This window comes from Actinia tenebrosa, unplaced genomic scaffold (assembly GCF_029948245.1).
Source record: "Actinia tenebrosa isolate PJP-AT-01 unplaced genomic scaffold, QUT_ActTen_1.0 PGA_scaffold2__45_contigs__length_23673736, whole genome shotgun sequence".
Lineage (NCBI taxonomy): Eukaryota > Metazoa > Cnidaria > Anthozoa > Actiniaria > Actiniidae > Actinia > Actinia tenebrosa.
In genome coordinates, this window is record NW_028292579.1 from 19,133,317 (window position 1) to 19,161,292 (window position 27,976).

The 27,976-nt window shown below is 37.2% G+C and overlaps 4 protein-coding genes across 4 annotated transcripts; 2 read left to right on the forward strand and 2 right to left on the reverse strand.

The window, feature by feature from the left end:
* The first annotated feature begins 104 nt into the window (after positions 1-104).
* LOC116307641 (uncharacterized) lies at positions 105-3,730 on the forward strand. The gene is made up of 3 exons (XM_031717914.1): positions 105-398; positions 841-1,073; positions 1,926-3,730. The coding sequence occupies exons 1-3, from the start codon at positions 105-107 to the stop codon at positions 3,043-3,045; spliced, it is 1,647 nt and encodes a 548-aa protein (XP_031573774.1). The 3' UTR covers positions 3,046-3,730.
* A 563-nt stretch (positions 3,731-4,293) lies between these two features.
* On the reverse strand, positions 4,294-7,470 carry LOC148909513 (uncharacterized). The gene has a single exon (XM_089034348.1). The coding sequence runs from the start codon at positions 7,157-7,159 to the stop codon at positions 5,780-5,782; it is 1,380 nt and encodes a 459-aa protein (XP_088890474.1). The 5' UTR covers positions 7,160-7,470; the 3' UTR covers positions 4,294-5,779.
* A 750-nt stretch (positions 7,471-8,220) lies between these two features.
* On the reverse strand, positions 8,221-11,811 carry LOC116307645 (5' exonuclease Apollo-like). The gene has a single exon (XM_031717920.2). The coding sequence runs from the start codon at positions 11,458-11,460 to the stop codon at positions 9,385-9,387; it is 2,076 nt and encodes a 691-aa protein (XP_031573780.1). The 5' UTR covers positions 11,461-11,811; the 3' UTR covers positions 8,221-9,384.
* Positions 11,812-12,768: 957 nt separating this feature from the next.
* On the forward strand, positions 12,769-26,067 carry LOC148909514 (cleavage and polyadenylation specificity factor subunit 2-like). Its single transcript, XM_089034160.1, has 16 exons — positions 12,769-13,042; positions 14,205-14,364; positions 15,282-15,387; positions 15,847-16,092; positions 16,803-16,891; positions 17,936-18,034; positions 18,424-18,491; positions 19,220-19,274; positions 19,801-19,968; positions 20,953-21,050; positions 21,748-21,835; positions 22,288-22,388; positions 23,156-23,213; positions 24,157-24,205; positions 24,912-24,965; positions 26,012-26,067. The coding sequence occupies exons 1-16, from the start codon at positions 12,894-12,896 to the stop codon at positions 26,065-26,067; spliced, it is 1,644 nt and encodes a 547-aa protein (XP_088890286.1). The 5' UTR covers positions 12,769-12,893.
* Positions 26,068-27,976: the final 1,909 nt, after the last annotated feature.

Consider the following 27,976-nt stretch of genomic DNA (forward strand, 5'->3'; position numbering starts at 1 on the left):
CGATTCAGCTGATAAACATTATTGTGCTAACATAATTTTTTTAACATACCAAAACACATAACTTGGGCTTCCTGTGGAAAAATCAAAAAATAAATATTTTCAAGATGGCGGACGATGTTGAAGAAATATGTCCTGCGGTTGAAATTTTAACCAGTATTGAGACTGCAGTTCCTTGTCCTGTGAAAGGCTGCTCTAAAATATTGTGTAATAAAGCTTCTCTTCGAATGCATGTGGTAAAGACTCATAATATCACAGAAAGTGAGGAAGAAAAAGCACTCTTTACGAGAAACTCTGAGAAAAGGAAGTGTACCAAGAAGCATTTTTACTGCCCAGTTTTGGATTGTTCGCGGGGTAAGTCCAGCAAGAAACCTTTTCCGAGGCTTGGTCAAGTTAAGCAGGTATGGATTGTTGTCATTTACTCTCTTTTTTTTTTATCGTTTTGATTTTTGCCGCTCTCACATAACAGGACTTAGTCTTGCCAATTTGGTAATCTGCATTAACAAATAAACTGCATTAACAAATGTGTTCGACTTGAATTTGTCTTTCAATTTGACTTGTCTTTTAAGGTTTGGTAACTCGTCAAGCTGAGTTTTTGGAAAGTTATTTGCTCAATATGTTTATTAATGCGTTCATGCTATAATATCATTGATCCTATTCTTTCTCATTCCATTCATTAATCTGTCCATCCAACCATCCTTCCATCCATCAGTCTATCCATTTATCTACCGACCCATCCATTCATTCAGCCATCATTCTTGTCACTAATTTATAAATTTGTTTATTTTAATACCAGCACATATTCATTTCATCATTTTTTGTGTTTTGTTTTATTCAACACAGCATTACATGACAGTGCATGCAGAAAAACAATACACTTGTGACAAGTGCAGTCGAGGATTTGGTTTGTTGGCAGCATGTAAAAGACATGAGAGTAAATGTGGCCAGGTTTTCCACTGTGGTTGTGGCTGTCCATTCACAACAAGAGAAGCCTTACTGATGCATGTACGTAGAAAACAACACAGCCTACCACCCAAGAAACAAGTGCCAGAAACGACAGCAGTTTTTGATAACATGTATGTATGTTTCTGGTGGATAGAAGCTTTGCACCATCACATGATGGCAGCCATTGTTGGAGGAAGGAACAATTGAATCTGAATGAGAAATAATTCAGTTTCCCAGAAGGAAAAGACTCTATTATTGTACCTCCTGTCTTGGCTGCCACCAAGCAGTGATGTCATATACACTCAACATCAAACATCGCTCCATACATTACTTTGTAGTTTATGATCAAAATATCAGTAGTAAAGGGAGAAAGAAATACCCAAACACCCCAAAATATAAATTATAGTCACAAAAAGTAATGTGAAATAAGCACATTAGCCACCCTTTGGGCTTCACAGGAATAAAATAAATTAAGGATTTATATACAAAGAAATGCATGGAGCGATGTTTGATGTTGAGCTATGACGTCACGGACTCCAAAAAATAATCGTAAAAATATCATACTTTCATCCTGAATATTGAGAAAACACTCCATACAGTGATTATTGGACCTTTAAAAAGTATTCTTAGGAAGTTACAGCTGAATCCAAGTTTGAATGATCTTTATCAGAGTAGCACTTAAAATGAAATAAGCTTGAAATTCAAAAGGGTTGGTTGGAAGATGTACAATTTGTGATTATAATACACCTCTTAAGTTTGGGCATAATGTTTTGGCCATTTCAGACCATATGTCATTCCCTTGAGTATCATTTTTTGTTTATGGATGCAAATGAAACAAGGAATCCTATTCTCAAAGGAATGACACATTGTCTGAAATGGGCAAAACAAACTCCCATGCTAAAGAGGTTATTACTGCTTGACCGTTGTGATATCAAATTCAAAAACAGAAACCTGAGTTTAATAGCTTTCAATATTGCTTCCAGGCAGACGACGAGGACAACAATTCCAGTACAAGTGGTCAAACCAGCCACCATGTTGACAGCAACAACAGTAAAACAAGGCCAAGAGAAAATTCCAATTGTATCACAAAGATATTGTAAAATATTGCCAAAGCCTGTTAATCTACCCAACCAGATATCAACCTCTCCCTTCACAGGGAACTGCGTAGCAAGTGTCACCACAAGAGATGCAGAAACGCAGACATTAAAACGGAAATGTTTTAGAAACATTTCAACACAGACTATGCTTGATATTTCAACTTGTGTTGATTCTGAAATGATCAGTGACACAGGAACCAGACTTAGCAATGCATCTGTTGGCACACAAGCCAATAAGCACTTGCTGAATGCCGTCTCAATGATTGATTTTAGTAGTCAAGTCATGGTACCTGATATGGATGGGAATAGTATATCTCAATCTTCTTCCATCGGGATACAACATGATCACCTTTTTATGCCCCATCATTCCAGTCTGGGCATCCAAGAAGATCCCACTTGCTTCTCACTAAGTTCACAAACACTTTTGACTGGCAGCAATCTTCAAATTACAGACCCCCGATTCCAGAGCACATCAGAAACACAAACACAAGACCTTTCTCAAGTTGCACTGGAGGATAACGCTTCTCAGACTTCTATATCGATCTTTGGTTTTGATCCTTCTATTTCAATGGATTGTGCAACACAGACTCAAGCACAGAAGATTTTTGATGAATTATGGAATCAATCAGATGTAGAGCTAACAGAATCACAGACGCAGACATGGTTAAGTAGCTTGATGCCCACAGAGTCTGAGATTACAAATCAAAATCATCTTCTAATCCATCGAACTACATTAGATGACCTTGTAAATATACGTACGCAAACTTCCAGCATGACAAACACCATGACGTTTGAAGCTGGACTTACTAACACTGAAACTCAAACTATCCCAGAAGCCTTTGCAACCAACAGCTGGCCTTTTGAACCAATAGATAGGCAAACCCAAATGACGCAAACTGCAACGCAAGATGTTATTTACAATCAGCTAATGGATACTCACACTCAGACATTCCTAGATGACATTGATAATGTTTCAGTTTTCTCAAGTGTGCAAACTCAAACTTGAAAACACAGCACATCCATCAGGGATATCAACTTTTATTCATAGATAATAGTGAACCATTCACCGTTGCAGCAGTTTTCCCAGTGGAATTAAATATTGTCCAACGAACAACTTCACAGCTTAAAGACTACTAGAAGATTATTTTATGAATCATCTATTTTAATTTCCCTTTTCTTTTTTCGCAGGACAGTAAACAATTGAAACAATGTATAGTTTCAATATCTTCCGTGATCAGAGTTTTAAATAGAGCATTTTCACATGACGTCACAGCGGCCATTATGGGGTACCAAAACAATACATTTTCTGTCCTCCAGGAATTGAACTCTATTTTAATACAAATACTGTGCAGAAAGTTTCTATTGTTTATGGCTGCCTTCTCACGTGAGTGAAAACGCTCTATTCTGAGATACTGTATTCTACATGTAGCTATTTTTTGAGCTTGTGGGCAATAGTAATTGTAACAAAACCATGATATAACTAGGGGGTACCTGTAGGAACCATGAATTACGATATTTGGCTCAGGTGGCTAGTGACTGGCCTGTTGAGTGAGGTTGTGGTTTCAATCACATCTAGATCAGATTTATTGGCTATAGAACTAAGTTACATGGGTGAACACCTAGTATGTGAATTATCACATGCTCTGTAATTCATTTTATAAAATATTTGAAATATAATGCTTGTGCTGATTGACTGGCTACTGTGTTTATATCAGAGGACAGAGACACATTGACAAAGAATTGTCAAAAATATTTTATAAAAGCAATATAAAATGGTTGCTTATGTCTCTGTACTGAACACTCTGAGAGCTGTAGAGCACTAAAATGAGAAGCAAGAGAAGCACTTGGCTTCGCCTTGTTTTTCCTAAGATTGCTTCTCTCGTGCCCTACAGCTTACAGCGAGTTTATATCACAGTATTGACATTATTGTGGATTTTTATATTTCTTACTGCTGTTTTCCATTATTCTGCTAACTCGAAGGTTGCTGTCAAACAAAAATAATCAGTCGGCACCTTCTATGTTCTTGGCTGGGGGCAGTAAAAAAAACACTTTCACAACTAGCCATTGAAATGTCAGAGTTTGCAGAATATCAAAAACAGCAGTAACAATGGAGATGTCTGATTTGAACAAATTACAAGGCAATATAGAGCATTCGTTTCAGTCATCAGCTGTTGCATGCTCTTGGTCCAGACGATGATTTTTGGAATAGGTATGTCAAGCTTCAACTTGAGACAAAGCAAAAATGTGAGAGTCATAATGTTATATCCAAACTTTATTTCATTATCAAAACTATAAACACATTCTATAAGACCTTACAGACCATTATTATCTCTTTAAGGTGGTGATGGAGAAGGAAGAAATTAGTGGCTGATTTTATACTGTATCAAGGCGAACTTGGGCATGACTCACATTCACATGGGGAATTGTTAATATTTACAAGTCTATCGATAGACCAAGTTAGCTTTGGCAGATAGATTTTACATCCCATTTTAGGCCAAGTGTAATTAATAATAATAGTAATAATAATAATCTTTATTATGGCGATAAATAAGATTCAAAAAGAGTATCAGTCTTTTGTTGTTTAACTGTTGGCATGAAAAGATGACATGAACTAATATTTAGTAATGTTAGCATAATAGTATAAATTAGTATCATTTTATTGTATATATATATATATTAATTATATAGCATAGAACAGATGCCTGGTGGAACATAATAAACCATAATAATAATAATTATATTATTATTGTTATTATTATTATTAATATTATTATTAATATCAATACTCAACTCGAACAAAGAATCTTAATTCTCAAGAGAATTACACGTGGTCTGATGTGGGTAACCTTACGCCCAAATTAATTTAGTCTATTTATTGCCTGTCTTCCTAAATATAATGAATGCTCCCTTTTTAACAATGAATCTGTTGTTATTGGCACCAGGATAAAGTCTTGAGGAACATCGTTTCTACTAAAAATATTAACAATTCCAGCACTTTTTAAAACACTCTTTGGAAGTAAGGACAGTTCCTTTAAAAATCTTCAAAAGGATCAAAAATAAAAATTTTGATGTCCGATATATCAATACTTACTTTTTCCAAAATACTCATAAAAATGAAGTACTTACCCCTTTAAAATAATTTATAAAAACATTTCACTTCTTATCTAATTGGATTTCATCCATTTAACAAATTTAAAGCTTTCTAATATATACATATATAATACAAATGATTATTTTCTCTGTCAGAAGCCTTCAGTACCAATGAGTGGGCATGGGCAGGAGGGGAATGAGGTCTCTTAATAAATAATTTAAAGATTGTATCAACTTTAGAACATTTGAAGATTTTAATTTCATTTTGCTTCATAAAATGGAGACTTCACGTAATGCATATCCACACCCCAACCTCACGACTAATGCCCTCTCCTTAGTCCTTTCCTACCTGGACGGGGTGACTGAAGTGAAGAAAAGTTTGTGTGGACCATACCCCTGATATCCTTACTTACTGCGCTTAAGACAAGGTTATTTTGGATCTTGCTTTTTATAATAGATTCTTTTAATTTAAGATGGAAATCATTCTGTGCATATCTCAGGAATGAGGAAGCAGACCGACCAGAATGGTCCTGTCTTCACACAGTACACAATTCCCATGATGATGTATGGGCCGGCTTTTGGGAGGCAGGGGAGGATATAGAAGGGTATCCTATTACATAACTGGTTTGAAACCTGGAATTTTTAGGAACTCACAAGTCAATTCCCGATATGGAAACTTGTAGTTTGGTTCCAGAAACAGATGGTAGTAAAGGTTCTGATAAACTCAACGATTTCTCATGCTTATTTTTCAGCTCTTTCGTTAGGTTATCAAAAGCATTGCCCAGCTTTGATGACTTGGGAACCAGACTGGCAGCCTCACTCAATGTCAATTTTCTAGCCTTTGGTTGATGTCTTGGGAGGGCATACGACTTGATCATACTTGATGAAGATTGTTCAGGAACACTGCTACCACTGCTACTACTATCACTGTTACTTTCTGGAATACCTTGGACATAAGGATACGCGATTGTACTTCGTGTGATAGGCAGCCAGTCAAGACGCACTGTGTGTCTAGAATGATAAACCTTTCCTTCTTTTGATTTTTTGTCTTTGTTGTCTTTGACTGACTTCGAAGGCACCTCCTTCGTGCGGCCGTAATTAAAAGCATGCTGAATCAACACTTTACCAAGAGCACGGTTATCTTCTGCAGTCTTTTTCTGTGAAGGAGTGATTTTCTGTAAAGGTTTGAGTTCCGAGTTTTTATTCTTAGGAGAGGGTAATTTCGGCGGATTTGGGGCGAAATCTTGGGTTCTGTGTCGACACATCTCACAAGAACTACAAGCCCCTGCACTTGATTTTGAACTGATTGTCTGTACAACTTTGATTCTATTGTCTTCTGTTCTTGTTTGAAAAAAATCAGTAGCAAATTCACACGAGCCATTCGTCCTATGACAAGACCTTAGCTTATGTTCTTCTCTAAGTTCGTAGGTCGCTAATAAATGACGATCAAAAGTTAGAGCTGGATCGAAAAGAACAATGCGTCCATTTACTTCTTGGCACGTTATCATGGAACCATTATCTAGCATCAAGGAATAAGTAATACTACTCCTCCTGACATCGTTCAGAGCACGAATGTCTAAAAACCCAAGTCTTTCATTGTATCGGAAATGCTTAGGCTCTAAAATAAATCTCCAACAAGGCACATCGTAAGACAAAACCCCGCAGTTTTGATACTTAACCAGGGCAGTGTTCCTGGCCGTTTTATGTTTCGTTGCAGAGCTGTCGTCTTTCAAGATTATGTTCGAATTAGCGATCATTCCAGCTAGTTTCTTTACTTTAGCGAGTTGATTCTCGGAATCTGAATAAGTTTGACCAACTTGGAATTTATCCTTGGACTTTTTACGCTTTTCTGGCGAAGTCAGATAACGAGCATTTGGCTTAACATTCCGCCAGCCACGGGCGACTTCATTCCAACTCGATGTCACCACTACGGGATCGAATGGTTCTTCCGTGCACTTCTCGCTGCAAGAAAGCAACGCTTCGATAGCAGAATGCTCGACAAAGGACTTTCTTCGTAAACGGCCATCCATTTAGGGGTTTTTAACAGATTTCTGCCTCTACATTGCCTGTATGATTCACATGATCGCTTGTTAAACTGTAATTCCTTCCATTACGAAAAATTGAATACGAGCTTTGTCTTTAGGGGCTTCCCTCGGGTTAAAGTAATCCCTGTTGCTAGGCGACACTAATTAGAATCGCAACAGACATCGATAAACAAACCTATGGCAGGCTATAAAGGCATGCGGTCAATATTCCGTTACTTTGAGCTCGTTTTTTTGTTGTTTTTCAAGTCATAGCAACAAAATCGTAATGATCCGCTCCCATCCCCACCAAAAAATTATCAGAGTGTGGTTATATTAATCAAATGTTCGTCATAGTTGGTATCATGTGACGTAAGAAAACGGTAATCAATCCGTCACTTATATGCATCACGTAATTTTATATATACAGTATTGATATGAAATAAATTTTAAAAAATACTGCTATAGTTCAATTTTCCTTCTTTTCCTTTCGTTTTTCTTTCATTTATATTTTTTGACTTGCCTTGGATGATAATGCAATTAATGATGATGACAGGATACTGTAGGAGCCGCTGTAGGATGTTTTCTTTAACACAATGATGATGATGAGGGTGATGATAATGATGATGATGATAATGATGATAACAATGATGATGATACATATCAATATGTTGATGATGATGATAATGATATTGATAAAGGTGTGATGATAATGATGATGATAATGGTGATGATGATATAGCATGGAATAATTCAAGGATCCTGGCTAGTGAAGCTTTTTGGTCTAAGCGCAAATGGACTGAAGCATTTTTAATAGCTTCCAAGAACAATGTCCTATTCAATAGAGAGTTTTTCACTGACGATGGGTTTGTAACCCGAAAGCTCGGAGCAGGAATATGAAAATAAAAAAACCTGTATGAAACAAAAAAGTAGTAAAGTCATGACTCCCACGAACAAAGAAACTCTTAAAATTAATGATGATGATGATGATGATGATACTCATAAAAATTGATATCTTCATTAAAATTTTGTCATGTGTGTTAATTTTTATAAAATTGTACTTAAAATTAGTTTTGCAAAAGTTTGCAATTTGTATAAAAGTAATGACTATAATTTCATTTGGAAATAATTGGATGAAAAAAATTCCGAGGACTGACAAAATTAGAAGAGGCCGATAGGCCGAGTCCACTTTGGCAGTCAGAGGAATTTTTTGAATTTCATTATTTCCAAATTTAGCAGACATGTAGTCCTTTTGCAGATTAATTATATCATCCTAGTCTATACTAGACTGATTCCATAAATCATAGTTTTCCCTATTCTGAAAACATTCATTTATTTACAATATTAACATGGACAGATGAAATAGAGAATCATGCATATTCTTAACACAATTTTTAGCCCTGATTTAACAGACAAAACAATCAGGTTTCTAGTGTTTTGATTTCTGCCAATAAAATATTACAACAGATGGGTGTGAGTTTATTATGTTTTGATTTAGGGGAACCAAAACCATTACGTCTGGAAGTCATAGTTTTTTAAGTTTGATAAACAGGATGCATCGTGGTTTAGGTTGAGTACAAACAACACCATATAAGGCATGATGAACAAAAGAAGTTTGTACCCCAAACCGACACAAGTGAAGAACGTCTGTGCATGCTCTGAATCCATATTCAAATTAGTCAAAACATAAGTAAATTTGACTTTCAAACATGCCTTATAAATTGGACTTCACAAAATGCCAAAACTTAGTGTCCATGCTTGAAACTTAAGGCTAATTCTTTCATATCGTATTTGTTAATACAGTATCTTGGTCTGACAAAAGTATACTCTCTAACATTTTTGAATACTTGGAGAAAACAAACATTTATTTTCTCACTCAAACTCTTCAAAATTCTTAGAAAACGTGCTGAAGTGCACGCATGCGCAAACGTTTTTCACTGGTGGCCCCGGAACCTAGACCACAATCAGGGGTGTAGAAAGGGGGAAGGGGGGACCCAAGGTAATTTTAAAATTTGTTTCTAATTTTTGTTAAATTAAAACATAATGCTATTTTGGGTGGGAGGGGGTTAGGCATTTTGGGGGCTCAAACAAAATCCTTGACTTTGGTCTCCCTCCTTTGAGAAATCCTGGTTACACCTCTGCACGATGCACCATTTTTGTTATCTCACAATAGGACTATGAAGATTAAAGAAGCACGAACAATGCTCTTAAGATTTCCTTCCTGGGATTCACCATTAACTTGAAAACCAATTGAACCCAGCTGCACTTTCCTCCTCAGAATCATCATTTTCGTCACCCAAAACAAAGTTCATTTTTAGATGAGAAGCAAAAGAACCTTCTGACTTAGTATCCCATTTCATTCTTGGTGAACTGGGCAAAGGATACTTGCTTTTTGCATCCTTTTTGGCTTCTAGTGTTGTCTTTGATGTCAAAGTTCTCAAGTATTCACAAAAGTGACTCTCAAACCTCTTGTACACAGGGTTAACAAGAGTGCATTCATCTTCATACTGTCCAGAATTAAATGCATCTAAGAGTTTCCGAGCAAGTTTAAGATCTTCTGTAGAATTATTAGTTGTACTTTCAGCCTCTTTGCTAGTCAATGAGGATTTGTTGACAGTGGAATTCTTGTTAGTTTGGTAGTGTAGTAGTTTGGCTTCATTTTCTTTTTCTTGTTTGTCATGTAGGAAATTCATTCTCTGATCATCAGTCTTGATATCTTCTTCTTGTTTCAGCACATTACACATTCTGGGAACTAACTCCTTTTCTCTTTTACATGTACAAGTCTGCGTATTCATCTCTTCCATAACACACAAATTTTGCAGATCTGGGGGATCTTCTAGCTCAATCTTTATGTCCTCTTTTCTCTTCAAAGTACCAGTCAACTCCACATCAATATCAACTTGTTCCAAAGTAGATCCCTTGGTATTTAAGTCCATGTCAGGTTTGCACAACTTTAGGTTTGTGTTTTCCAAAGCACAGGAATCCTGCAAAAGTATTTTTTCTCTAGCATTGACCTCATCTGTACTTCCTGAAATACTAGTAAATCCTGTATTTATAGCTGGATTGACCGGTTCTAAGGAACTAGACAGCTTTCTATCCACATAAGTTTTATTCTCAGGCATTTTCAACTCTGGATTGTGCAAAGAAATCTCAGCCTTTTCTTCTTCTTCATCACTAAACACCACTCCTGAACATTTTTGCTTCTTTCGTCTGGGGTTTCCAAATGACTTTGTTCTTTTCTTTACTTTATTTACTGTCGTTCTCATGCCCATAAATTGCAGGACTGTTTCAGGGATAGTAAAGGTACCTAAGGGTTCCTTGTTCAGCATAGAACTGAAGACAGCCATATTGACTCTAGTGTTATCAGGATCACCCTTTGCACCTCTGTGTCTTAGAACTAAAGGAACAATTTCCTTGGGTTTTATCTCAGATACAAAAGTCATTAGTTCATTAAAGGATGAGTGATCTGAGAATGGTATTACAAAAACATTATCCATGTTCTGGTAGATGTTAGTTTCACCTTCGAAGAGGGCTGTTGGCAAGATGGCAATGGTAGGGTGTTGGTTGTTCCAAAGTTGGAGGTTTCTCTTTGATATTTCATTCTTCATGACAATTCTTATGCTCGTGGAGTCAATGTCACAAGTAAAAACATCAGGTAAGTCAAGAAGTTTTAGTAGCTCCATTCTTTTGGGATCCACTCCAATCCATTTATGAAATGTCAATCCAATTTTGGCCATCAAATCTTCCTTCCCTAATGTGTTCATCCCAAAAACTATGTTAAAATCCAAATGTTTTCTTACAACATCCAAGATCATATTTGTTGCCTCTTCTCTTGTTGGAAATACACACTTTGGATCGCAGTAGGTATTGTCTAGATATAACTTGTCAATCACGGTATGTTGCAATGCATAATGCGTATTGAACATGCTATGGTACCGGAAGTCTCCAGTGTACAGAATATTACCGAAATACCCTTGAAAGAGGAACAATACAGCACCAGGACAGTGATTTGCATCAATTAAAGTAACTGTAAGGTTCTCCTTCCCCACTTCATCCATTGCTATGACAATAGGTTGATCCACAGGAAGCCCAACCACAAGTTCTTTACAAATCCCAAATTTGTGCAGAATGATTCTTTTAGTTAATTCTGAGCAATAAATCTTGTGGTTTTTCCAAGATGACGAGAGACCCACTGTGTGGTCTGCATGAGCATGTGTTAGGAAAAACAAACGACAGTTCTTGGCCGCTGTCTCTCTTGCATTCCAGAAATCCACCGCGTTAGGCGTATGTGGAATAATAGCGCCATTCATGCTTCTTGAAAGGTCCAGGAGATCTCCAGCTAGATATTTTTAAACGTTTTCTCGTACAGTTGTGGTTTTCTTCGAAGCCTCCTTTGACTGATGACTTCAAATTCTACTAGAAGTCGCCTGGTCCCAAACTTCTGGTGATTCTAGTGTCACTTATGCCATTTCTTCATATGATAATTAAGATAATTATCCTTCATTTACCAATAGGTTTGAATCTTTTTTCTGCTCCTAATTTCGGATGATGAAACTCCTTGTTTTAATATTTTTAGGAGAGACATTCTACTGTCAATCACAATACCTCGACTTTGCCGCCATTTTGCATTACACTCGCAATGTCTCCTGGGTAGCAATATACACAGGAAGCCTGTAATCACAGCGTCCAAGTCGTGTCTGTCAAAGAATTAAAATGTTTCAGTTGGATTTCAGTTGTTTGTTAATTAATAACTGTACACCTTAATATGTATATCATATGTTCATATTTATGAAAGATGGGGCCGTGGTTCCTCTTCTTGCCTTTTTTCTTTAGAAGCCAATGCCCCAATGCCCAAGGACCTTCTCTGCTTTCGTTTTGCATAGTCAGCGTTGAGATTCGCCTAAATACGCCCCCTGCCTCCACCTCACATTTTTTCAGTCCAAACGCTGGCCCCTCCTTTCACCGTTCCGCTTTTGTTTGGCTAACAAAAGGCCACCCCACAAAAAAACGGAGCGTTCAAAGAAATTGCCATCGTGACTAACATCATTTCTCAGATTTCTGGATCTACTTCCGCTGAATAACTTTGGATTTGGATTTTTACCCCAAGTTTTCGTGAGAAATGATACTGTGGTACAGTTTGCAAGCGCGTCCCACATGGAAAGAGTAACCTTGCAGCTAGCCTTCAAAAAAATGTCCCACATGGAAAGGAGTGACCATGGGAGACTAGTCATCAGCGACACAAGCGAAATGCTGGGTATGCTGGTCATAGCAAGGGGTTAATCATCTACGGTCTAGGGGCCGACTAACCTCTCCCTTAGGCTTCTGCCGAGCTTCCTGATCAGTCTGTAAATCCAGGGATAGCGGTGTCGGGGCCGAAATCTCCGGCATAGCCGTAAATGCTTCGCGCTGCCATACGACGGTTCAGCATTCGATGTCTGGAAGTATGGTCCTGATTATAAGATCAATAAAAATATTTATTAAAAGTGATCTGTGTAACAGATGAAATTTTAAAAGTTTTATGTATTTTTCACGGAGCTGACTTGCGTCACATCCTATTCATGGGATCCCTGTGGTACACTTTTTACTTGAACCGCAAACCCGCAAAGGAGGTCGGGTTATCCAAAATGGCAGCCTTCCTCATGTAGCTATATATTCCAAACTTTCCACAAGATTTCTTCAGTAAAATATGGTCTGATTACCCTAAAAATCGTATATAATAACAGAAGAGAACTGCGTGTCCGACATGACTTCGATTATCAAGCTGTCTGTTCTTTCTGGTGCTCATGATGAGGGTCCCCTGTGTTACCTCATGCAAGTTGACGAATTTCGTTTCTTGTTGGACTGTGGATGGAACGAAACGCTCACCATGGAACACATTGAAACTGTTAAAAAGTAAGCTCATTTGCTAGTCACGCTAAAGTTTGTATACACCCCTTGCAGGATATTTCCAATGCAGCCAATTCAGAGGACAAAGCCATAGAATCTTACTTTTTTGATAACTAAAATACATTGTTTTGTCCTCTGCGTTGCAACGACTCTAGGAATTGCTGAAACTGGTCTATAGTGTTGGGACTCTGCGTTAATACAATTATGTTTGGTGATATTGATGTTTTTCACAGCCACCATGTTGGATGAATTCAGCAAAGATTCATTAGTCTCTTTTGTTATATCATCCAACATCGCCACCGTGTTTTGTTATTTCATTCTCTTGGGAATGATTAAAAACCAGCAATAAGTTTGTGAGTAGATGAGTGCTTGTTACTTCTCTCCGCTGCCACAAAGATTTTCTTTAAGTTCTCTGGCTTTTTCTAACTCTATGAAAATCAAAATGTGAGTTGAAAGTCGTATGTTGTTGACATTAAATATATTATCGAGTTAAAACATGGCCAAACATTTCAAGTTTATCAAATTAATAGAGCAGTTTGAAAAATACATAATTCTAGTTGACTTACAGGACCTATACAGTACACAGTACAACATGCTGTAATATTGAAATAGATTCCCATTGCCTTCCAATAATTCACCCAATGACAATGCTCAGTTACAATGAGAATATGGCTAGAGTGCGGTAACGATGCCAACAAATATGTGGTATTGTTTTCTATCAAACGGTAAAATTGAAATTAAAAAATATCTAGATTAGGTATCTTAGATATTTTTCCTTATTTATTAATTAGATAACGGGTGTAGAAGGCACACTCAATTGCCCCGGGTGATAATTTGTCTCCAGCTGCAGCATTCACCTTAATACTGGTGGGATGCTTCAGTCAGCTAGGGATTTGTTTGGGGGGTTTGGGCGTGGCTCCGACATCTGGAATTATGTTTATTTAATTTATAAATTTTTTATGACAGTTTTAGAACTATTCCATTCAAAAAATTGTAGTTTTTTTATTCTTCTATATAGCTTATTACAGTTGGTGTGATGCCTTAAGGCTTTACCGACTCAATAAAGATGATGATGATGATGACCAATATGGTTAATGTTTATTTCTACATACATGTATATTTACATTGTAAAGCGAATAATCGCAACATTATTTTTTTCATGTTTCAGGCATGTACATCAGATAGACGCAGTGTTAATATCATTCCCAGACCTCTATCACATGGGTGGTTTGCCATATTTGGTCGGCAAGTGTGGGTTACACTGCCCGATATATGCTACTATTCCAGTTTACAAGATGGGGCAAATGTTTATGTATGATTGGTTTCAGGTGAGATTCTGGTCTATTCTACTTTCGCCTCTCTTTTTGTATCTTTGGGATTCCTGTGGTGAGATACAAGAGAGATATTAATAGACAAAAGAATGGATTTGAATGATAATCAATTATTGTGATTTCATAAATTATTGTAAGCATCCAAATTCCATCACAATCATGGAAGCTGGATCTCATGGTATTGGCATAATAGGTTGTTACTTCATGTAAGACTACATGAAATGGTAGAGCAGATGCAATTAAACCGTGAAATAAAATCAAACTAAATACTAACTAATAGTATCTATTTAGTGACTAGTAGTTGCTATTACTCAACCAGAACATTCATCATACAAAGACAAATACACAAGAGACCATTTGTGTCTTTTGTTTAATAAATGTTCTGGTTGAGTGATAGCAACTATTAGTCACTAAATAGACACCATTAGTTAGTATTTAGTTTGATTTTATTTCACGGTTTAATTGCATCTGCTCTAGTATTGGATTATAATTATTTATTATTGATTATAACATCCTGAAACCCTAATCCAAACCCTAACCCAAATCCAAAAAAAAACTTATACCCTTAGAATCTATTACGGAATAGTGCCATTTCATATAGTCTTACATGAAGTAGTAAGGTTAATTGGTTAAACTATTTAAAATCATGGAAGGAGTACACTTCAGAAGCAACATACGCAGACTCAGTGTATTTGTGATACTGAGTGACTGCATATGTTGTTTCCAATTCTGATTTCGATGCTAGTGTGAAACAAGTTTCAAATTGTAACAAGTCAATGTGACTGATCAGTTTTGGCCATTATATGCAATGTTGTTGGTTGACCAGCTATTATATTTTTAAAACTGTTAAAGGGATATTGGATGAACATGAGAGTACAGAGTACCATAATTTTTTTGTTCCAATTTTTTCTTAGTCACATCAAAACTCAGAAGAATTTGACACCTTCACCCTGGATGATGTGGATGCTGTTTTTGATAAGATTATTCAACTCAAATATTCACAGAATGTTAGCCTAAAAGGTAATTTAAATTGTAACAAAAAAAACAACATAAAACACTGTGCTATATATATGGGATTACAGCCTATGTGTATTTTCAATACTCCCCTTCACACTTTCCTCCCCCATCTTTAAAGTTAGCCTTGCCTTTGCATCGAAGCGAGACGAACGGTGAGCTTGCAATGATAGAGACCTTTTTAACACCTTGGATAATTATTCACATGCCGCTATTAGTGTAAACTCACCATTCGTCTGGCTTCAATGCAGAGACACAGCTACTTTTCAAGATGGCACAGGGAACTGTGAAGGCAACTTTTGTGCATGATAAATAGATATCCAACGTTTTCTCATAGCAAAGCAATGAATATCTTATCTGTACTAAAATATATATTAAGATACTTCATGGTATCAAGAAACTATATACAGTAGTATGACGCTAGTTAGTTAGTATAGAACTAATGATATAATATACTATATTCAGGTAAAGGACATGGTATCACCATCACACCTTATGCCGCTGGGCACATGATTGGTGGGACAATGTGGAAGATAGTCAAAGATGGAGAAGAGGATATAATATATGCCGTCGATTATAACCACAAGAAGGAAAGACACCTGAATGGAGCCGTCCTGGAAACACTTAGTCGACCGTCATTGTTGATCACTGATTCATTTAATGCTTTGAATGTACAGACGAGGAGAAGAGAAAGAGATACGCTGCTTAAAAGTAAATATCTTTCAATTTTTTTGTTATTCTATCAAAAAGTAACTAATGAAGGCTGTTGTTTATAACCAATTGATGTTTTCATTCCTATTTACGCACAATAAGCATGACAGGTTTGTGAGTTGATTGTAAACAATCAACTCATGCAAAGCCACTCAGCAAGCTCATTTCGCAAGAGCGTTTGTCTCTGGTGCAGTAGGTCATAATTCACCTTCATAATTGTGTTGGATTGTGTTACGGTCACCAAGAAGTTCAGACATTGTTCTCAGATTTCTGTACAAATGTGCTGACTTTTATAAATGAATTGTTTGCTTGGTTTGTTTAGTTAGTTCTCTAAATACAAGTAAGATATCATTTTTCTAACTTATTTGAAGCTTTTCTTATTGCTGTTAATAGAGCTAACTAAAGAAATCTATCTCAATTTTCTCTTTAAACTCACTGAATTTGTATGGGAATCCGAGAACGATGTCCAAACTTATTGGTGACCGTAACACAATCCATCAAAGTGTTTACAACGTGATGGCTATCACCGAAAAGTACAAATTAGTGAAAAGTTTTGTAGCTCTACAGTCTGCTGAGGTCTACTGAACTTATTAATATGTGCAAATTGTCCAATTTCTTAGAAGGTTTTCCACAGAAATGTGGTAAGCACTCTGGTAGGTGAACCTTAGTTGATATGCATTGTAATTATTATTATGATATTATTTGTATAGATGAAATTCTTAAAACGACTCGTCGGAATGGAAATGTCCTGATAGCATTGGATACAGCAGGAAGAGTGCTGGAACTATCACAACTTCTGGTAAACTTTGCCCTTCTTCCATCCACCCACCCATCCACCCACCAACCCACCCACTCACCCATCCATCCACCCACTCACCCATCCATCCACCCACTCACCCATCCATCCATCCATCCAACCACCCATCCACCCACCCACTCACCCATCCATCCACCCACTCACCCATCCATCCACCCACTCACCCATCCATCCATCAACCCACCCACCCATCCATCCATCTATCCATCCGTTCATTTATTTATTTTTTATTACCTTATAAGTCAGTGTAACAAACTAAACTTTAGAAGGCTGTGTACTAGAAAACAGTGTAGTTTACTGCAATTTTAAATATTATAAATTTGTAGCTGAGAATTTGGTTTATGATTGCTGCAGGTACCAACTGATTATTTTTGATTGATGGAAGTGGAAAGACACATTTCAAAGTGTAGTTCGAAGCAGTTTGAGTTAGCATGATAATAACAACTGCTATTAAAATATTTTTTCCTTCATAAACAAGGTATCACATTGCATTGCATTGCATCACATCACAACACATCACAATCACACACATCACATCACATCACATCACAATCACATCACATCATTTTATCACATCACACACTTCACATCATATTGTATGACATCACATCACATTGCATTGCATCACATCACATTGTATCACATCACATCAAATTGTATGACATCACATTGCATCACATCATATCACATCACATTGTATGACATCACATCACATCACTCCACATTGTATGACACCACATCGCATCACATCACATCACATCGTATGACATCACATCACAGCACATGAAATCACATTGTATGACACCACAACGCATCACATCACATCACATCACATCGTATGACATCACATCACATCACATGAAATCACATTGTATGATATCACATCACATCACATCACATCACATCACATTGTATGACATCACATCACACCTCATCACATCACATCACATCACATTGTAAGACATCAAAACACATCGCATTGCATCATGTTGTATCTTAATGTTATTTTCTGTTTGTTTTGTGTAGGATCAGTTGTGGAGAAACCCTGATTCTGGTCTGACAGCATACTCACTTGCCATGCTTAACAATGTGAGCTACAATGTAGTGGAGTTTGCCAAGTCACAGGTTCGTTCCTTTATGAAGCATTGTTCTTTGATTAGCGTGCTTCCATCAAGTTTTGGATGCACTCCGGAGGTTTCTAAACATGAAGGAAGCTTGAAGAGTCACACAATGCGTAGTTGAGTACAACTCTAGCTTCTTGAGTGCTTGAGCAGCCAACCAAGTGCAGCCACAACTCCATGGAAACATTCTAATCAATAACCAATGCTTTTGTAACATTGCAAAAGTGTTTAAAAAAATCTTCATCAATTGAGAAAAAGTTTTTTAAATGTTTTCATTAGACATGTCTAGCCATAATTATTTTTAATTAATAAATTGAAACTTTATTTAATTGAGCAAGATTTGTGATAGATCAATAGTAGGTTTAATAGTCTAATTCTAAATATTCTTTCTAGGTTGAGTGGATGAGTGACAAAATCATGAAAGCATTTGAAATAGGAAGAAATAACCCTTATCAGTTCAGGTGATAGACCATTTTTGAGTTCCAAATTTCCACTGTATTCCTTGATTACAGACTCAGTTTCGCAGGGTTAGCCTAATATCAGTGTCCAAATATTCACAAATACCAACAGAAAAGAAAAGAATGTACTCTTTCAACAATGCAAGCAGTTTGAAATTCCATGGACCTTCACTGGAACAAATGAATATTTTACACAAAATCGCGGCTAAATCTGAGAACTTGAAACTGGAGTATTCAATTTAACTGTAAAAATATATCGATTAATTATCTATTTATTTAAAAATAAATCTATCTCTGAATATACTAAATATATTTGTTTAGTAAAAATACACAGGTGATTATTGAAAATCTTGTGCGCTGATTGGTCGAGAAACTCACACTATCACATGATAATCACCTCCAGCGATAATCCAAAATGGCGGCAAGCCACTTTGTTGCTGTTACTGGAAAAAAATGTCTTTTATCTTCTTTTTCTTCTTTTTTGTTGTTGAAAGAATCGCATGGGTATTTATACTGAAACAATTATTCGCCAAGGGCGAAGTGAATATTGGAGAATATTTACCTCCCCGCTCGAAGTCTCGCGTCTCGGTAAATATTCCATGATATTCACTTCACCTTCGGCGAATAATTGTTAAATAAACTATCTATGAATATATGCTTATTTATATTTATTAGCAATGATTGAGAAAGTACTTTAATATATGGCATCCCTTTGTTTTTTCTCTCTCCAGATATTGTACATTATGCCACAGTCTTGCTGATCTTGCAAAGATACCAGAGCCTAAGGTATTTTCTCATCTTTTACAGTATGTCACTCACCAGGGATTAAAATAATCGCCCATCATCGGACAATGTCTTGCCAGAGTTGGAATTTGTCTGGTCAAATCCTTGCCTTGCCAGTCATTTTGACCAGTATGTACTGCAGTAGTGTTGAGCTAAAATTAATTTCAATTGAAAAATAATCTTGACTGGCAACTAACCAGCTATTATTTTAAGCCCTGCCGACAATCACTAGTAGCAGTAAGCACCCCTTCATTATCAAATTTTGATGATGATGTGATTGATGATGATGATGATGATGGTTGTAATGATGATGATGGTGATGATGATGACGGTGATCACGATTCAAAAATCTAAATCAAAACTCGAGTTTGAATTTAGCAAAACCTCAAATCAAGGGAGAGACCTAACAAACTCTTTGCATTTGATGACAAATCAAACCCAAGACCGCGGAGGTGAAAGGCGAGTGTATTACTGCTATGCCTCCCTTGATTCCTTAAAACTAACACCTAACTTTGGCTAATTCCTCCAGGTTGTGCTGGCCAGTATGATGGATTTGACATGTGGATTTTCACGGGATTTGTTTGTAGAGTGGGCAGAGAACCCAAAGAATACAGTCATTTTTACTGCCCGATCGTCACCGGGTACTCTTGCACGAACCTTGATTGAACACTTGGAGACAAAACAAGTTGATCTAGAGGTACTTGGATTTCATGACTTTTCAGTCGGAAAGCATGTTCAAGCAAAAAATAATGTACTATAAGGATACCCAAACCATTAAGTCCAGAAAATTCTAGTTATTTCTTCCAAAACGGCATGCAAGATTGTCCATGGAAAGTCATTCAGATTGTACGACCAATGTCAGCAAATCATCCCTCCCTCTCCTCCCCTCCCCTTCCCCTCCCCCCTCCCCTCCCCTCCCCTCACCCCTCCAATACTTATGCATGTAACAATGAAACTGCCGATTGAAAGGGAGTCTCAGGTACCCTACCCCCTCCCCCTAGATACATTCCTCTATGGGGTGGTGATAGACAAGATGGTAAAGTGTCCGTAGTTGGTTTACCTTCAGTGGGCTTATAGTCATACTCCAAGATGTTCTGATCAGGCCCTCCACTAAGTCCCAAAATATTAAATAAGAAAGATCATGGTACATGTAGTCTTAAAGTGCAAATGAACCCTTTGGCAATACTTTCAGGACTGATTTTACATGAAGTAAATTATTGAATGGTAAAATTTTCTTGATTTGAGTGATGCATCTCTAAGTTATGAAGGTTTATACTTCCAATATGCTAATGATGTGACGTCTATTAAGGCTTAATTAACTATACAAAATCGTAGATACAGTATTCAAAAAGCATCATTTACTCATGGTTTACATAAAAGCTATTTAAAATTTGTATTTTCAAAATGGCCAGCATTTAGTATTACTAGTTACAACAAAAACACTCAAATACCTTACCTGACGTCATCATCATTAACATATTGGAAGTATAAACCTTCATAACTTAGAGAAGCATCACTCAAACCAAGAAATATTTTACCAATCAACTGTTTCCTTTATGCAGAACCAGTACTGAATGTATTGTCAAAGGGTTCATCTGCACTTTAAGCCAGAGAATGCTTAGTTACTGTAGCACTCTCTAATCTCCGAAAATGAAAACACTGTGTAATGGTCTTTTCTCAGATAAAACAGAGAGTGCGACTAGAAGGGGAGGAGTTGGAGAAGTACATGGAAGAGGAGAAAAAGAAAGAGAAGCATAACATTGATGGCACCAATAGAAAGTGAGGGTTTTTTTCCCAATTTATTTAGTATTTTTTATTTTTTATTTTTACATTTTATTTATCTATTTTTTTTATTATTTTTTTTTTTTACATTTTATTTTTATTTTATTTTATTATTAAATAATATAAAACATAAGCTCATTTTATTCTTATTTTATTTATTTATTAAACAATATAAAATATAAGTGCCTATATGTCTGTAGTGTGTTATAAACATGCTGGGAGCTGTAGAGGCATTGCCAAGTGTTTCTCTTGCTTTTCAAGTGCTCTACAGCTCTCAGGGTGTTTATATCTACCATAGACTGATTTGTTGCTAGTGCATAAAAAGAATTTAAAAAATGCAAAAGCAATATTAAAATCAAACCTTAAAATTAGTGTGTTATTATCAAACAATTTCATAATAGGGTTAAAATTACTCATTGATAATTCATGAAGGAAACACAATAGAAATCATGAACCTGAAGGAGGTTTTATATCTGATATAGATTCGTCTTCATTTGCATAAACTTTAACTTGGATTTTCTCTATCAAACTTGGTTCATTTCACTAAGAATTCGGTACAATAATTACACCCTAATGAAGAGAAAAATGTTGGAACAGATTACTTAATTTCTTTGATTGGCAGTAGAAATATAGCATTGAAAGCAGTGGTGAAGTTGACGCAGGAGTTTTTAAATGTCTATCTTTTTCCATACAGGTCCCTTGTCGTGGAAGAGAGTGACAGTGACAGTGATGATGAACAAGAGATTTCAGATAAACATGATTTGATGATGGCAGTAGATAAGGTTAGCATCTACCATGTTTATTTTGCTTGTCTGTTTGTTTGTTTTTTTGTTTATGATAGTAAGAAATGATAATAAGAAATGTTTTGATAATAACTATAATCAGCATAGCTGAAATGTTGATGTTCAATTTTTATGGGCCACAGAAGGGGTGGGGCAGCCCCCCCCCCCCCCCCCCCCCCCCACACACACACACACACACACCACTTTTTCTCTTTTTCCCCTACTAGACTCTTATATTTTCCAAACTTAGCTAATCTTTTTCCCATAGTAGTCTCAATCTTACCCCCCCCCCCCCCCCCCCCAAATCTTTTTAGGTTGCTCCGCAGCCCTTTAAATTAAGCCACATTCAATTTTGAGAAGGATTTCAAAACATTTTATTTTATGATTTGAAGATTAATAGCACTTGTTATTCAACTATGTCTTATTGTGTTTCCGTGTTCATTTGTGTTTAGGGCAGTCGTAAAAGTTCTTTCTTCAAGCAGGCAAGATCTTATCCAATGTTTCCTTGTCATGAAGAGAAGGTTAAATGGGATGATTATGGGGAGTTTATCAAGTAAGAAAACATTTGTAATAAACAGCTCCTTGCTCTGAGAATTTTGTTTATGTATAGTTTAATGAACGAGTGCCTCATGGTTTTAGACCTGATAAAACACGATCTGCGAGTTTATTAAACGACTTCAAAAATGCATGAATAATTAATGAGTATTTAGGGTCCTCATTCGTGACATTCTCTTGTACTACTTTGGTCTTTATAAAGATTCCAAAATCTTTACATAAAAATATCCATGTTGAGCTATTATCAGCTATAAACATCCATGCACGTGATGGATTTGAAGGACGTGATAGGTCAAAATGCTCGTTAATTATTCATGAATCTTTGGAAGTTTGATAATATACAGCTATTCCTTCAGAAAAGGTTTGCCACGAGTGTACCACTTCCCCTCCTATTCTGCCTGCAGTTCACACCATACTTTTTAAAAGGTTATCATATCATACTTTTTAAATACGCAAGCTGATTGGCTGGACACTATATTTTTATCAGAGGATAGAGACACTCTTGCAAATTCGTTCAAAACATTTTTAAAAGCAATGTAAAGTGGCTTCATATTACTCTGTACTGTTCACTCTAAAAGCAAGAAAACACTCAGCTATGGGCCGTGTTCCTAAGCTTGGCAATACTTCTCTCGTGCTCTACAACTCCTAGCGTGTTTATATCACAGTACAGAAACATGCGCGCACGTTTCATACACTTAAAAGTAGATGTGAAATGTACATGTCTTTATGTCATTAATATGGATATTATTAATACTTTATTTGTAGACCTGAAGATTTTATGATAACAGATTTAACTGCAGCAGAAGATGAAAAAACTAAAGCCGTAAGTCAGTATAATATTATATTGAAGTGAAATCTGGAGTGAAGGTCGTTACCTCCTTTCTCCTGCCCTGGATTTCTATGTGAGAAACAAATAATAGACATAGATAACTCAATAGCTACGTCTTTCAAGCAGTAGGTACAAAAATAAATTATAAAATAACTGTTATGAATGTCGCGTTCTGATTGGTTTGGAGCGCGTGCTTTATGAGAGCACATTGCACGCGCGCGCACTTTGCGTTGCGTTCATTCCTATCTATTATTGTAATTTACATTTTATAAAAGAAATAAAAAACTCGCTGCTGTGCTGTGTGCAGTCATAAAGCACTTGGGGATTGGCAGAACACTCGAGAAGTGTCCAGAAGCACTCCACTACGCGTCGTGCTTCTCCTAACACTTCTCTACTGTTCTGCCAACCACTCCGTGCTTTATGACAGCACACAGGCACGCGCGCGCGTTTTCTATTTCTTCAATATAGATAAATAGGATTTAGCAGTGGCACGTCCAAAAAAAGTCGCTCTTCGTTCACTGAAATTCAATTGAAATTTAGAAGTGATTTTTGCGGAGGGAGGAAAAACTGGAGAACCCGCAAAACCCTCGAAGCACAGGAGAGAACCGCAAGCAACTCTACTCACACCGAACCCGGGTCGCATTGGTGAGATGCGAGTGCTCTCCCTGCGACGTTACCTGTGCTATCCTATAACCGATAATAAAAATAGCCGAGAATGTAAAGTATGAGTGCCTCTTGATTGTACTTTTCGTCTTGCCGTTAATGAGACTATCCCCCTAAATTGTACCTTAAAATTCAGAGGCGCTCGCGCTCCAGTACCTCTCGATCGTATTTTTTCATCTTGTGATGACAAGATGAATCCTTAACCTTAAGTCCACCTCTGTTTCATACTTTATAGTCTTTTTAATCCCTTATATGTTATGTTATTATTGGTTAGGACCAGCAGAAGCCAGAGACAGCTGATGTGGAAATGCTTACATCCCAAGGTAAACATGAATGTACCTGTCAATGAACCAACAAAAGTCTTTTCTCGGAGGAGTTCTTCATAAGCTGGGTAGAATTGCAAAAACGTACCCTTACTATTGACATTTAGTTAATTGTCAAAAGAAATAGTTATGTTTGAGCATTATTGGTCATCTAACTTGCTTTTACGAGTGAAACGTTTGGATTCTTTTTTTCATGTCGTTTTGGGGGGAAGGGGGGTGGGGGAAGTTTGTGGTCTAGAAAGTGGAAGGGTGAGGAGATTCGATCATTTTGAAAACGTTTTTTTTTTTTTTCCTTTTCTTTCGAATAAATGTGTCATAATTATAATTATAAATAATTTTAATTATCACACATTTAAAAATTAGAATTCATAGAGGATATTACATGGGCGCGCGAAGATACCAAATTTATCTTCGAGTGTTGAAAAGATCTTGAAGAGATTTTCACACGAGAAGATAAAATTCGTATCTCCAAGCGGCCATGTAATATTCTGTTTATATTATTATTATCAATGAAGTATGTTTTAGCTTTTTCAGGCAATTCTTTTCGTGTATTTTTGAATAGCCATCGCAATGGTGTTATTTTCACACGTGATGTTATTTTCACGTGTGAAGATATCAATTTTTCGAAATAGAGAAAATAGATATTTTATTGGTAATTATATAATAAAAGTCATTATGAATTAAATATTTTATCCTTCATCAGCAGACCTTTCTAAAGTACCCACAAAATGTGTTACTGAATATAAACCATTAATATCAGGTAAGTTGATTATGATATCAAGGCAAGGAACTCAGTATATTCAATAAACCTCTTTATCTTGGGCCGTCATGAGACCACGTGGCACTCTCTAGAGTATCATTTCGTTGTTTAATGGTTGCATATGAGAAGACACATGAATATAGATACAACTCAAACGAGGAATCTTATTTCAAGAGAATGAATGCACATGCACAACCAGTAAACAAAGAAATGATTCTCAGTAAGGATTGACACGTGGTCTGAAATGGGAAAATCAGTGGATTGGGGCTGTTGTGCATTTTAACACCCTGTTGCCACCATTTTTTTGCACATGACTTGCAATCTTGTTGCAGAATCCGAGTTCCTTACTTCTTTTCCCTTTTCAGATGTAGCTTGCAGTACATTGACTTCGAGGGACGTTTCTGATGGCGAGTCAATCAAACGTATTCTGACTCTCGTGAATCCCCGTAAACTGGTAGGTCTACACTTAATAGTATGACTGTGAAAAGGCTCACGGAACGAACACGGTCCTGACACAGCAAGGCATACGCCAGACCAATCACATTGCTTTAGAAAATATCAGCCAATTAAAATTCTAGAAAATATCATTGTCAATGCACTGGATCTTCCCCAGGAAATCAGGACGTGGTGGTGGAAAGGATTTCAGCAAATGTTAAAGTAATTTATTATGATCGTTAGGATAGTAAACTACGCGCGCGCTAATTATCGAAACGGTGTTTTATTAGTGAACGGAGGCCCAGTGTCTGAACCATCCGCCGCGCAAAGTTCGCTAGATCTGGGTGACCACCCCCCGCTTTCTCCCTCTTTGCTAAATCTCTATTCAATACTAAAATACGATTATTCTATAGTAAGAAACGAATAAAAGACAGCTTTTTTTTTTTTTTTCCTGCTACGTTCGTGATAAGCACTTAGGAAGCGCCGTAAGCCACTCAATAAGTGTTCAGAAATACTCGCCTACGTTCTTTCTTTCCCTTACACATCTTTCGTGTTTACGTCTGTATACCCTTTTTTTTTCCTTTTTTTTTTTCCCCATTTTTTTCTTCTAGATTTCTTATTCAGCGGTGACTCAGAATCTACTGAAATCTCGCGGAGTACTGTTTGAACAACATAGTATTCAAGATTCATGTCAAGTTTTCAATGCCTGTTGACTGGCGAGACTGTCGAAGCTACGAGAGAGCACATTTTTACAGGTAAAAAACGATGAATTCACGTCCCATCAGGTTTGTTTCTTCCTGACTGACACACTGGTTTACAGTAGACTCTTGCATTCAAGTCTCGCTTGCTCGCTATTTTTTTTTCCGTTGCAAACGTCGGATTCAAATAGTGCCTTTCCGGTTTTTCCCCCCCCCCCGAATGGCTTTGAAATCGTTCGCCTTTCAAAGCCATCTGACCGGAAGTGCACTATTTCATTTCCGGTTTGTCAACGGAAAAAATAGCGAGCGAGACTTGAGCATGTCTAGTTTAGTCAGCGATTTTAGGTTACTGTCGTGTTTCTCCCTCATGTAATTAAGTTGCTATTATTGCTCTGCTCTGCGCTTTTCGTTCTGCCTCTGTTCTCTTTATTCTATCTATCCTATTCTATATTTTATTCTTCGCTTTATGCTCATGTAGGCGCAAAGGCATTCTGGGTTTTTCTAAAGAAATTAATGTGCCATAGTCATCATGCCATTGTGCAACCATGTGACTCACAATCCCTTGAGATATGATAACAATGAAACAAACGCCATGTGTCGTTGCTTAACCAAAAGAAGCTACTGAGGATTGCTTTGTTATCGTACACACGATGGCGGCCATGACGTCTCATGCACCTGCTTGTTTTGATAGTCTTGCCTGAGCTTTGAATGGTCACCTCAAGTGAAACGTTTTTGTCTTACGGTCACATTGCGTGACGCACTGGTAAGCTCTTTACAGTTCCACGAGCGCGTGACGCTTGAGTTAGCATGGGTCGACGGACAACTACACCTGAACCAGTCCCAATCCCATCTCGGTCGTTAACAGAGGGAGAACAAATGAGGGCGCACTGAGAAAGTAAAGAAACTAAGGGAGAATAAGAAATGGAACTGGCCAATATATTGAAAATGCAGTAGATGCTGTTCCAGTGCTCGAAACAACTCATCGTCGTCACACGTAGGATATTACGTAGCGTCTTTTGGTGAGGAGGAATGGATGAGGTAAGGGAGGAGATGTGGGAGGAGGATGGTGAGCATTTTCTTTCGTACTTTTGAAGTACTGAAATGTCGCCTATTTATTTAGGGAGAATATTCTATTCTTTTTTAACCAACGGATTTTGATACCACATTGCCATCCAAATTAGCCCTTCACAGTTCCCTGCGCCATCTGAAGGTACCGTGCCCTTCAGAGACCTTGGACATGTCATTCACCTGTCTCTATCATTAAAAGTCGCCGTTGTTCTCGCTTCGATGCACGTTACCTTTCAAGATGGCCGCAGGTGACTGTGAGGGGACTATGCCTGAGCTATATTTCTAAAACGCAATTTTGAGCCCCCTCCGAAAATGCAGCCTATTCAAAAGGTACAAATTGAGCAAAATTATATACTCTTCGATATTAAAAAACGCCGAACCAGACCATGGGATAGCTTAAGCATGGGGTGTACCTATGGTTAGCTTCAGAGGTAAAGTACTGGACACGAGCTCGTAGTGGCATACCGATTTGACTTTTTTTAAAGATTGAATGTGGGGAATGCGGTGATTACTTCACAGGCACGTATTCATACATTCGCGTCTGTCTGTCTGTCTGTCTCTTCTGTCTATAGCTGTGCCGCTATCACACGCATTACAGGTGACCGTCATATGTTTTGAAGTAAACAAATAATACTCCCGGTTTGTGTGCCAGTTAACGGGGTTCACGTTGTCCGTGTTTTATCCAACTAACCTCGCTTGTCAGATTCAAGCAAGTCCTAATAAGGCTGGCATCCAGCAGAGTTCGCTTGGGCGGTGTTCTCATCTGCAACAACGTGGTGTGCGTCAGAAATGGTGAAGAATGTCTGCTAT

Bases quoted from the DNA above. Each gene is read 5' to 3' on its own strand.
- LOC116307641 (XM_031717914.1), top strand. From the start codon at position 105: ATGGCGGACGATGTTGAAGAAATATGTCCTGCGGTTGAAATTTTAACC. The intron at 399-840 runs GTATGGATTGTT...TATTCAACACAG, and splicing joins GGCTTGGTCAAGTTAAGCAG to CATTACATGACAGTGCATGC. The intron at 1,074-1,925 runs GTATGTATGTTT...TATTGCTTCCAG, and splicing joins ACAGCAGTTTTTGATAACAT to GCAGACGACGAGGACAACAA.
- LOC148909513 (XM_089034348.1), bottom strand. From the start codon at position 7,159: ATGGATGGCCGTTTACGAAGAAAGTCCTTTGTCGAGCATTCTGCTATC.
- LOC116307645 (XM_031717920.2), bottom strand. From the start codon at position 11,460: ATGAATGGCGCTATTATTCCACATACGCCTAACGCGGTGGATTTCTGG.
- LOC148909514 (XM_089034160.1), top strand. From the start codon at position 12,894: ATGACTTCGATTATCAAGCTGTCTGTTCTTTCTGGTGCTCATGATGAG. The intron at 19,969-20,952 runs GTACTTGGATTT...GTCTTTTCTCAG, and splicing joins CAAAACAAGTTGATCTAGAG to ATAAAACAGAGAGTGCGACT. The intron at 21,051-21,747 runs GTGAGGGTTTTT...TTTTCCATACAG, and splicing joins ATTGATGGCACCAATAGAAA to GTCCCTTGTCGTGGAAGAGA.